Source organism: Acanthochromis polyacanthus, chromosome 4 (genome assembly GCF_021347895.1).
Source record: "Acanthochromis polyacanthus isolate Apoly-LR-REF ecotype Palm Island chromosome 4, KAUST_Apoly_ChrSc, whole genome shotgun sequence".
Lineage (NCBI taxonomy): Eukaryota > Metazoa > Chordata > Actinopteri > Pomacentridae > Acanthochromis > Acanthochromis polyacanthus.
In genome coordinates, this window is record NC_067116.1 from 12,307,482 (window position 1) to 12,320,203 (window position 12,722).

Sequence of the window (12,722 nt, forward strand, 5' to 3'; positions counted from 1 at the left end):
CACATCTGTGCAGAAAAGAGGTTTGAGTATCACACTTGTGAGTGAAGCAGGTGGCTCATTTGTCTGGTGTAAGAAATTAGCCAAGTTTTTCTATGTACAATTTGTATAGAATTCTGTTTTAAAGGGGCCATAGTTCATGTTTAGTCAGTACTGAACATAATTGCGTGTTATTCTGGGGACTTGCATTAACTTGCTAAAATGGGCATAACAGTGGACCTTTTATATCTGTGAATCATTGACATTGAAGGATGACCTTTTCTCTTTTTTTCAAAACACAGAAAACCACAGAAATAATAAATTATGCTTAAGAATGATTCTGACCCTGCACTTGGATCCGCATCAAAATATAATACAATTACAGCTTGGGTGAAATTTAGCTGTTGTATTAAAAAATGCAAATAAATTTTTAAAAATATATTAATATTTATATTAATATTCACACAAAATTTGGAATATATGTCGCAACTATAGATATATAACACCAAAGAGAAAAGAAGAAAAATGGTAGCTTCAACTGGACATGATCACACACACAAAATAACAGTGTGATGTAACTGATACTATCATCCATCTAAAGGACTGAAATCTGAAGGGTTGCACCTCAGTCACCAAGGCAACCATGTTGATATTTCTAGTCTGGGTTATGAACTAACCATCTGAACAAGCTGATCAAAGACGTTCTGTCCATATCCTCTCTGTCTTACCTTCCTCGATAAATGTCTCTTGATTTCCCTCTTCTCCTCCTGCTCCTCCAGATCATTTCGAGCTGGAGGGAACAGCAGAAAGGCCACGATCACACACAGCAATAATTAATATTTCTGGTGTTTTTTTTGGCTCTTATATTATGCAAAGTGACTTACGTTTCAGTATGTTCCTTTGTTCCAGCTCCTCTGCTGTCGGCCTTTGACTCAGTCGCCTGAAAAGAAAGGAGTGCATCTATTTTAGGAAACCTATTTTTATATCATTTTATTGTTTGTGTGTGCATGCTTTCAGATCATCTTTATTGTACTCGACTCATTTTATGCGAGAGATTTTACTCATGTGGACAGACTGGGCAGACAGGCTGACTGTGCATGTACTGTCACTTTTATGAGGCAGTATTTTGTGAATTTACAGAGTCTGTAGGCACTGGTTCAGAGAGAATACAAAGGTAGGATGACTGATAGTGAGTGTGAACTGGAGGAGGATAGAAAAAACAGGATGCTAAACAGGAGGCTGTGGCCACGGAGATGGTGAAAAGATCAGCCAGAGAAGGAGGAGAATGTTTTCTGAGTTACTTCACTCCAGAGCTGGATAACAAAACAGTAACAGTGTGACTACTCAGCAAATGTTAGGATGTGTATTGTGTGCAAAATTGGAACACTTATCAGTATAAGCATATTTGAGCAATATTACATAAGAAGGTGTTCTGATTTGTCGAAGCTGGACTATCATATTCTCTGCAAAGTCCATTACTATCTGAAACAGAACATCTTAGGTGCATTATTGTGCTTATACCATTAACACTGTTCAAGGGACAGAAGGTCCATAGTTTATCAACACTTTAAATAATAATCAAAAGTTGAAATGCATGCAATCATAAATACTGACATTGAATTTTTAAAAATCGATGCTTTGTGACGGAAAGAAGTTTTTGATGTAGGAATGAGTTGGGAATGATTAGAAAGCATCTTGTCTGATTCTCTAGGAAACACATTTGTGTCTGTACATGTTTATTGAGGCTTTCACTCCAATCCTGACCCCCTCCCACCCCCCACCCCACCCCTTCTCCTGTACATGTCCTGCACCTTTAATCTTTCTGCTCTGCCTCCTCTCTGCATTATGACTCATCATCCATCATCTGCTCCCTGCAGCAGCCAGGTCACATCTATCACAGCTCACATGAGCTGAAACCCTTTGAGGTGACTGGGTCTGCATGTGGAGTGCTGTGGCTGCGTAGAAGATGTGTATAATGACATCTGTGATGCCTCCAGTGTCTTGGTGCCACGTCAGCATGCACACTGTTTATCCGGGAGCTCACCTGGTCAATTTGGTGGCTGTTTGTTGTCGAGACTCAAGCCGCTCCTGGTCCGACTGCAGCGGCAGGATGTTCTTTTCCTCCAGCTCCCTCTTTGATGGACGGTTGCTCAGCTTGATGGCCAGAGAGTCTTTCCTTAAAACTTTCATGGCTAGTGTGCCTTAAAATGTGAGACAGGGGAGATGAATGTAGTGTCAACTCAGTTGTATATTTCCAGGCTGTTGATCTCTCACTTGAGAGCTTGTTTCTCTGAGGCTTAATATCTATGCATCCATTATCTACAGTCATGGCTGAAAATATTGGCACCCCTGGAATTTTTCCAGAAAATACACAATTTCTCCCAGAAATTGTTGCAATTACAAATGTTGTTCCTATACATGTGTATATTTCCTTTATGTGAATCGGAAAAACACAAAAAAGCAGAAGAAAGAAAACAAAATTGACATAATTTTACACAAAACTCAAAAAACGGCCAGACAAAATTGTGGGCACCCTCGACTCAATATTATGGTTCTGACTTAGAACTTAAATGTTCTAAAATCCTTCCTTAGATCACTTCACACAACTTGAAGTACACTGTTTTTGTGTGTTCCTGTCCCTTAATATGACTGTGTGCAGTTCAGACTTGAGCTGAGTTGGAAGTCACAGAAATGTTACTTGGTCTGCTCCAGTAAAATTGCTTTTGAGAATTTTAGGGAAATTACCATTTAGACATGAAGCTGACACATTCAGTTGCCATCAGATAAACGGGAAGGAGTGCATGTCTGAAAAGTTTGGGGTTGTGGTAGCTGACCAGTTAAAGCAGACTTGGCTTTTCAGGACAGTGGGTAAAAAGGCTCATTTGAGACAGAGGGTACGAAGCGGTGGTACACTGTGAGAAAAATACATTTGAACATTAAAGCATTTTAACATATTCTAGTGGCTCACAAAAAAAAGAGAAAGCTGTAATTGAACATGGTATGCACTCTTTCATTTGATTTTTTTCATTTTGGGAAACATAAGACAAATCCCTAGTGAGACCCACACAGCACTGTCCTTTTTCCCCTTTTCTCATGTATTATATAAGAGGTCTTTTGCAATATATACAATAAAACCACAATATACATAACACTGGTGTGATAAATAATTCATATCTCTGATTACTAACTGCAGGTCTGAATACTTAAAGGCATGTGTGTAGTTGATGCTTGTGTAGCCATATGGAGACACACACATGCTCATACACAAAATAAAAATGACCTATGTAGATGCACCCACTTCATAAATATGTATTATTATTATTAACAAGAAGTGACAGTTAAAGGACACACACTGGAAAACCACTGCTGCTACAGTATTGATTGGCCTCAGTTAATTAGATGAGCAACAGAGAGATGCTTCCAGAACCTTCCTGAAGAAGAATCCCACAGAGGACAAGAAAGAGGCTTACTTGTAAACAGTGTATCATCCTCATCCTCTTCCTCATCTTCCTCTTCATCCTCATCATCTTCTTCCTCATCCTCTTCCTCCTCCTCCTCCTCTTCTTCCTCGTCCTTGTACATACCCGGCAGGTCCTCGTAGTCGGCCTCGTTGGGGAGGTTTTCTTTGTCGTCGTCACATTCAATCATCACCGTGGGAACAGCGTGCATCATGGAACTGCAGGTGGGTGGGAAAGAGCAAAGGTCACATGTGTGCTCACTGTAGGTTTAAATAGCAAAATAACACAAGAGAAGCTCTATGGAAGAGCATTAAAACAGTCTGAGCACCATCAAATTCTTCAGTTTGGTGAATCATGTGTATGTGTCACAAATATCTTTACAATAAATTCCATCCAGGCAAAGAAGGGACAAGTGCGAGAAAAATAACAGCTGTGATTTGTACAAATAAACAAGTTTAGACCCAAAAAACATATCAGGAGGCTCTTCCATGAACATAACCTCCTGCCCAAGGGAGAGTCTGACTGGTACAAAATGAATCTTCAGACAGGTGACCAATCATACTGATGGATGTGAAAGTGTGCAGTCAAGGAGGAAAAGGGGTGGAAACAGTATGCTTCCATAAGAGACTGCAGATGATGAAAACAACACAAGGTTTTCCACGAGTGACATTTTGTCAATGACAGTATTCTTCTCCCTTCATGCACTGCAGCATAAACCTGAGGAGGTGGACAATCAGAACAACGTCTGAGAAACACCGCAGCTCTAGGATGAAGAAAATCAAATATAAAATGGAAGGTTTTAGGAGTAAAATGCACTCTGGGTAAGAACTGGAATGGAAAACTTTATTACTAGCTGTCAATTTAACCAGCAACAATTCTCACATTTGGAGTTTGCATGTTCTCCCTGTGCATGCGTAGGTTTTCTCCAGGTACTCCGGCTTCCTCCCACAGTCCAAAAATATGCTGAGGTTAATCTAAATTGTCCATAGGTGTGAATGTGAGAGTGATTGTTTGTCTGTATATGCAGCCCTGCGACAGACTGGTGACCTGTCCAGGGTAATGGTAAATGGACTTGCTCTTATATAGCACTTTTCTACTCATCAGAGTACTCAAAGCACTTTTACAGCAATTACTCCCATTCACCCAGACACACACACATTCACACACTAATGTGCAGGTTGCTAATCAACCTGCAACATCAGTCAGTATACATTCATACACCAGTGGAACAGTCACTGGTAGGCAATTTGGGGTTCAGAATCTTGTCCAAGGAAACTTCGGCATGCAGCACATGACTAGTCGAGAGCGGGAATCGAACTGCCGACCCTGATGTCCCCTGCCTTCGCCCAAGTCAGCTGGGATAGGCTCCAGCCCCTCAGCGACCCTCGTGAGGATAAAGCGGTGTATACAGAATGGATGGATGGATGAATTCTCACATTTGATTACTGAACATTGTTCAAAAAGCAAACATTTAGTGCTCCTAGTTTTTTTAAATGCGAGGATTATGTTTTTTCATGCTTCAAATCCATGTAAACTGAAATATCTTTAAGTATTATACTGCTGCTGGAACATTTTAAAACACTTGAGGGTTGCAATCAAGAATTTTTCATCCACTGATCTGGTAATCTGTGAAAAATTTCCATTCCAGTTCCCTAGTCTTCAAGGTGATGTCTTCAGTTGTGTTGTTTTGTCGGACCAATATAATTCAGTTCATCATCACAGAACGTGAATGACACTAAACAAAAAAAAGTGTATTCATTAAAACTAAAGTCATTATTAAATTAAAGATAACTGTCTTGAGCAGATGTTACAAGTCATCCTGCTGGAGCAACGGCTTGTTGTGTATGGAGTTCTACCATTATCAGACTGCATGCTTTTTACATTCACTTGGCCTGATCAGGTGACACTCTACACTCATGGTGTCTGTAGCTGGAGATTACAAACATTGTAAAATGACGGAAAGGAAGCATTGGTTGTTTTCAAAATGACACACTACACAGGATAAAACCACAAATGCCCCTCTTTGCATGTAGTTACCCACTGATAGAACGATGTGATTGGTTACACATCGCAGATAATAGTCTACGAACACTGAAGAATACATACAGGAAAAGTTCTCTTCAAACTTAATTTAAAATTAATTAAGAAAGGCATTTTAATAAAGTTTTGTTGTGGGATATTTTGATATGCTGAAATTTGACACCACTAATTTCATTTTTACTGCTAATAATAATGAATATTGTTATAAACCCTAAAAACACCTATCGTTTCACCCCTTGTAGCAGCTGCTTTCCAAATGTTACATTTTCAAGCCGCAGTGATTAGCTGAATAATCAATAAGTTGATCATAATTGGCAGTAATAGTTTTGATAGAATCATTTTAAGCAACAAAAAAAAACTAAAATGTGAAACATGATAGTAAAATGATTTGGCTCTGTTGGTCAGACAGAATAAGACATCTGGCAATGTCACCTTGAGATGTGGAAAATTTTATGAACCCTTTTCACTTGTTGTCTGACACTTTGTAAGGCAAAGCAACACAAGCTTATTTGTATAGCACAATTCATACACAAGGCAATTCAATGTGCTTTACAAAGGCAAAGAAATACATTCAGAAAATTAATTAGAAAATTATATAAAAGTCGGCATTATGATCATACATAAACTTAATAGAAACAAAACATAAAAGTGCATTAAAAGATAAGATAATAGATTAAGCATCTAAGAAAAAGCTGCAGTAAACAATCTGGTTTTCAGGCTTGATTTTAAAGAGCCGACAGTTTGAGCAGACTTCAGGTGTTCAGGAAGTTTGTTCTATGGTAGTGGCTACAGATACGGACCCGTACCCGTAGGTGAGGAGCAGCTGGAACATGTGGCAGGGAGTCAAGAGACTCATCAGCTATAAGGATGGTCAGATGATGTCAGACTCCACAGACAGCACCCTCTGAACCAGTTCTTTGCTCGTTTTGACCAACGCAATTGACAGGCCCACACCTTCACTGCTCTTCCAGAGAGGAACGACACCCCCATCCAGCTGCAGCAGCATCAGGTCAGAATCACCCGGAGCAGTCAACACGAGGAAAGCACCTGGTCCAGACGGTGACACAGGAAGTGTGCTAAAGTCATGTGCAAAATAGCTGGCAGAGGTTTTCACCACCATGTTTACCCTCTCGCTACTTCAGTCTCCAGTCCCCACCTGCCTGAAGACAGCCACCATCATCCCTGTGCCCAAGAAGAACACAGTGAGCTGCCTGAATGACTCAGTTAGTGAGGACTCTGACAGCAGCATTCTGGATCAGCTACAGCTGTTTGACTGATTTCATTTTAGGACCTATAAAGACACCATTATAATAATTTAACCTACTGAAAATAAACGCATGAATACATTTCTCGGTGTGAAACCCTTGATCCTAGAGATGTTTTTCAGGTGGTAATAGGCAGATTTAGTAACGGCTTTCAAGTGGTTAGTGTAGACAAAATAATAAGCAGAGTAACGAGTAATGAAAAAGTTCTGTATGTGTTTGTCAAAGCCTGTGGGAGTGATCCTCACCTCTCAAACCTCTGCATGGTGAGGGCCAAGGTCTTGTTGAGTTCCTCTATGATCCGGCTGGGTGGGTGGAGAGGAACAGGAAGTGTCCCATACTGTAGTGAGTGTCCACCCATTGGAGCATGGCTGGGAGGGGCGGGGCACTTCTGGAAGGCGAGCGTAGAGGGCTCCATGCTCCCTGCAGGTATGGAGATCAGGAGCTTCTTTGGAGGTAGAGGAGGAGATAGCTTGACTGACATACATGGCAACTTCACAGGGGCAGCATCTGAATGGGAGGGAGGATGGGACAGAGTTAGACAGGCAAACACAAATGCAGTTATGAGAGTGCATGAAGACACACCGACCTGTAATGTGATTAGGTAGCCTGTTGAAAGGTTTGGGTGGTAGAGCAGGAGGTTGTTTGTGTAGCGTTGGAGGTCTGGACAGGCTTGTTTCGGCGCCATCAGCCGGATATGTCGTGGGCTTCTTTGTGGGTGGAGCCTGGCTGGATTTCTGTGTGTGGTCTTGTTGACACGTACCATCACTGGGCATTTGAAACTCCAGTGATCCTGAAGAAAAAAACGAAAGAATCAGAGGCCATAATGTATCAAATAAGTAATCAGGTAGCAGTTGCGCTGAGGCTGTGCTGCCTACCTACAGCTGCTGCTGCTCCTTCCATCAGCTCAGTACCTTCAGAATCTGATAGGCTAGAGCCGAACACTGGAGATTGACCGTTCTCCATCTTCACCTCCTCCCGCACAGCCGTAGATGAGCCATCTACAAGAAAAGACAAAGCAGGACAAGACAAATAGGGGGATGAAAAGAAAAATGAGGATCCAAAGGAGGTAAATGGAAAAATAGGCAGAAATGAGAACCAGAGGAGGCAATATTGCTTTAGTGTTTTTGTTAAACTTAAATTTGCCAGCTGATCACTTTAACAGAAAATGCAGTGCAAACAATTCTGATAATCAATTAATTAAAAATGCCAAGCAAATATGTTGAGGATTTTCAAGTGCAAAACAAATATCTTAATCTTGACCAAATAGTGACACTTACTATACATATTTTACAAACATTTTTGCAATTTCTAGGCATTTCAGACAGGTATTTTTCACACTGCTCTGCACATCACATTTCACCGTGCTGAATGTATCTTCCAACAACTCGTTCCTCTGAACATTGTTGTCGAGCCATGCTGTATCCGTTTTATTTATCAGTTATGTTTTACTTTCCTCTCAGTCTGTTTAATTTGCTACCATCCATGTCTCCTCTCTGATCTGTGAAAACACAGCCTGCAGTTCAATCTAAAAGTCCCTCAATATTGTCAGGTGGCTGTTGGAGTCAGTCATGGCTTCTCAATTGAGCCAAATAGCGCAAAATGGTGGGCTATGTGGTTTACAAAGTAAATGAATAATTTCTTGTCTGAAAATGAACATTTATTAAAATCATTAACTTATCTGTACATATACAGAATTATAGAAAACAATAACCTAATATGATGAGTAGTGATAATACTGAGTCATAGCAGCAGACTGAAACCAGCAGATGTTAGAGAAAAGATCAGAGACAAAGTGCCACATCTGAGAAGCTGCAAGTGGAAAACCTTAAATAATTGTACTTTATTAAAACAACAAAATGAAACTGGGCAAAATAAAATGAATTATCAACTATTCAGCAGTGCAACATTTCACATTTTAGTCCTGTGTGTTACTTGTCATCCTCACCTTTCTCATAAACCTCCTTCAGGAATCCTTTCTTGATGAGCTCCTCTCTGCTCTGGCGAGTGGACATTTTCCTCTCCAGCACTGAGGGAACACGAGGAGCGTGACGTCAAAACAACAACAGAGAGAAGTCTGGCGTGCCTGATACTAGCCTGTTACGCTCGAATGTTATAATGTTGGGCTGGTGCTGAGGAATGTGTAAGCTGCAGTAACTGTTCGTTTGGATTTGCTGCTTCCTTCATTATTGCCCAGTAATAATCTAGCAACTGAACATCTGAGCTACACACAGACGAGCAGCCAGACAATCCTGTGACAGACACACTGCTAATATCATGGTACTGATGCTGATTTCTAAGTAGCCGTCTCATTATAAATTATTATTTATTATTCCAGATCATTACATTACAAAATATACATTTCTGTTCAAAAGTTTGGGGTCACTTAGAAATGTCCTTATTTATAAAAGAAGTATTTTTCAATGAAAAATAATATTAAATGAATCAGACATACAGTCCAGACATTGTTAACATGGTAAATGACTATTCTAGCTGGACACAATGTAGCATCAGAACACAGGAGGGATGGTTGCTGGAAATGTTCCTCTGTACCCCTCTATAGATAATTCATTAAAAATCAGCTGTTTCCGGCAAGAATAGTCATTTATCACATTAACAATGTCTAGGCTGTATTTCTGATTCATTTAATGTTATCTTCATTGAAAAAATGACTTTCTTTCCAAAATATGGACATTTCTAAGTGACCCCAAACTTTTGAACGATAGCGTATGTTATTTAAATAAAAGACATAATTACTGTCTCTGGATGAGATCTTACCATATCACATACATCCACATAAATTAATTGACCATGACTGAATGATGGCTGAGCTATAGAATGAACACATGGTACACACAACATGCAGCCATCTGTGTGTACACGTGTGTGCTATAGAATGTATACTGTGTGCTACTAGGATTCAGAGAAAGGAGGAAGGTTTCAGTAGGAAAAAGAAAGAATGAAACAGAGCTGCTGTGACAGCTGGGAGAACAGCTTGGCTGTAGGAAACCTCTCTTCACCCCTCTGCTGTGTGTTTGTGTCTCTCACTGAGAACAGGATGTAAAACTGTTCAGCCAGCTGAAAAACAACAACAGCGTTCATTTCTATAGCCAAATCAAATGTTTTCTCCTGTTTCACAGCTTAGGACCCAGAGAATATTGCAGCTCTGAGCCAGACATATGCAACAACGTTCACATTGCTCAGATGGAGAGGCATTGCTCTGGATTAAGAGGTAATTTACTACTACAGAGACAACACAGAGGCTGACAGCCTCCATTTAAAGCTAATTTGTTGCTGCAGTGAACATTAATTATTGACTCTTCCACACAGCTGTTGTGTTTGCATCTCCGATCAACACTGTAATTAACAGCTTTTAGCCATAATGTTTAAACCAAGTGAAACAAACATAAATTGTGCACATGAGCTGTACAATTTGCTGTGCAGACTGTCGCAGGGCTACACATACAGACAAACAATCACACACACATTCATACCTACGGACAATTTAGAGTTATCAATTAACCTCAGCATATTTTTGGACTGTGGGAGGAAGCCAGAGTACCCGGAGAAAACCCACGCATGCACAGGGAGAACATGCATCCCGGGATTTGAACCGGGGTGGCCTTGCTGCAAGGCGAAAGTGCTAACCACTACTCCACTGTGCAGCCCCACCTGCAGCCAGTTAAAGGATTATAAGATGATGAATGAAATAAGCTAACAATTTATCAGTTTAATGTTATCACTATTGATGATTTGTTTCTTTTACAAAGTGCAGATCGGACAAAGCCAAACTTTCCCTTACACTAACAGCAGACTGCCGAGGCTTTGCAGTAATGATGGTCTGGTTGATGCTGAAGCCTTTCTCTGTTTTACACACCTCACACAACCACAATCGTCCACAGCAGATGTTTGCTGCAGCTCCTATATCACCCCCTGCTCTGCAGCTCAGCACCACTGAGCTCCCATTCATCAATGCTGCTGTTGCTAGGTGCAACAAGCACATCTATCTGCTGTCCACAAGTGAGTGACGCAGATTAAAGGGGACCTATTATGCTCCTTTCCACCTCTCTATTTTTCTATGACTCCAATCAAGTAGCTTTACATTCACATTCATTAAAAATAACACATATATTTATCTGACATTGTTTTTTTCTGCAGGCTCACAGTTCATTAATAGTCTGAAATGAGAGCTTTTAGCTCTGGGCTCTTTAAGAAAGGCTATGCAGCACAATTGATGACATGGTTTAAACTTTGTAAAACATGAAAAGCACTCAAAGAGTGCAATATTCTGTCAAGGCTGCCCAGTCATTGTATGATTTCATTTCCAATGGATAAGTCCCCATAAGTCTGCAGCGTGTATCTGTGGCTCTAGACTATAAGCTGCACTACTTCCAAAATCTAATCACTTGTGAACTGGTGTTGCTGTTCACTGACCGCAGCACAAACTACATCTGACCAATGACTAGAGCCAGAAACAACGCAGCAATTACAGCGCCCTCCATAATTATTGGCACCCCTGGATAAGATGTCTTCTTTAGCTTCTAATAAATTCATTTAAAAAAAAAAAAAAAAAAAGGACCACAATGAAAAAAGAGAAAAATCCAACCTTTAATTAAAGTGGATTTATTATTATTATTCAGTGGGGAAAAAAATCACACATTAAGAAATAACTATTTTACATCAAATCATGTGTGCCACCATTATTAACAACCCTGATGTTAATACTTTGTACAACCCCCTTTTGCCAACAAAACAGCCCCTAATCTTCTCCTATAATATATTTTTGTACAATTTTCAGTGTGAGAGTATGCTTCTGAAATAAAACTGGAATTTATTTAAAGGCTTTCAACACATCTTAACCAGGGGTGCCAATAATTATGGAGGGCGCTGGATGGAGTGAAGTGAAAGAAAACTATTTATTATTGAACTACACTACCGTTCAAAAGTGTGGGGTCACCAAGGCAATTTCATGTTTTCCATGAAAACTCAGTTTTATTCATGTGCTAACACAATTGCACAAGGGTTTTCTAATCATCAATTAGCCTTTCAACACCATTAGCTAACACAATGTAGAGTTAGAACACAGGAGTGATGGTTGCTGGAAATGTTCCTCTGTACCCCTATGGAGATATTCCATTAAAAATCAGCCGTTTCCAGCTAGAATAGTCATTTACCACATTAACACCATCAAGATTGTATTTCTGGTTCATTTAATGTTACGTTTATTGAAAAAAAAATGCTTTCAAAAAATAAAGACTTAGAAATCTAAGTGACTTTTGAACAGTAGTTTATTGCTATGTTTATTAAGAACATCCAACACTGCAACATGATAGGTAGGGAGAAATAAAGAAAACCTTGATATATCCCTAATGCAGGGAGGAAGAGGAGCAGAACTGAGTGGTAATGGAGGTGTGACGTTGACAGTGGTTTGGTTCTCACCTGCAGAGGTCTGCTTGAACTTCTCACTCTTCTTCTTCCTCCATTTCCACGGTTTGAACAGGCGTCCCAGAGTAGCGAATTTGCTGCGCCGTCGGATAGGAGGCGTGTGCGTGCCTGGGACTAGGGAATCAGAGCGCATCGCTGCCAACCTCTCTACCTCCTCAGCTGGAAAACACAAGGAGAAGCATTAAACAAAGCAACAAACAAAACCTCATCGTGCTCGATGGTGTTTTTGTCTTTCACCTGAAAGCACATTAATAGTAGAATTCAAACATATTATTATCTGGAATGTATCTGGAGTGTTTGTCATAGAATTACGAAAAGAAAGTATGGAACTGCAATGACTAGGATCATTAATCAATACTGTCAATAATTGTAGTGGTGACTCTAAGTGGGTAATAGTTCACAACTCCCAAAGATCCCACCCTCCAATGACTCCATCATTTTCAGATGAAATCAATATATCACACTCATAAATCTATATTTACAGGGTTACTCAGAAAAATCTATCTCAACAAAAACAGATTGTTTTTGCTGCTTCAGTGCA

General features: G+C 40.1%; 1 protein-coding gene across 2 annotated transcripts in view; it reads right to left on the minus strand.

Moving 5' to 3' along the window:
* The window catches only part of phactr1 (phosphatase and actin regulator 1), a 50,225-nt gene that overhangs the window by 5,632 nt on the left and 31,871 nt on the right, over positions 1–12,722 (minus strand). For both annotated transcript variants that reach the window (XM_022205154.2, XM_022205153.2), the window contains exons 2-10: positions 12,176–12,340; positions 8,685–8,765; positions 7,615–7,737; positions 7,326–7,529; positions 6,985–7,246; positions 3,447–3,652; positions 2,021–2,177; positions 861–916; positions 705–766 (exon numbers count right to left, since the gene is read on the minus strand). In XM_022205154.2, coding sequence (XP_022060846.2) covers positions 705–766; positions 861–916; positions 2,021–2,177; positions 3,447–3,652; positions 6,985–7,246; positions 7,326–7,529; positions 7,615–7,737; positions 8,685–8,765; positions 12,176–12,340 — 1,316 coding nt within the window. The remainder of the gene's footprint in view (positions 1–704; positions 767–860; positions 917–2,020; positions 2,178–3,446; positions 3,653–6,984; positions 7,247–7,325; positions 7,530–7,614; positions 7,738–8,684; positions 8,766–12,175; positions 12,341–12,722) is intronic.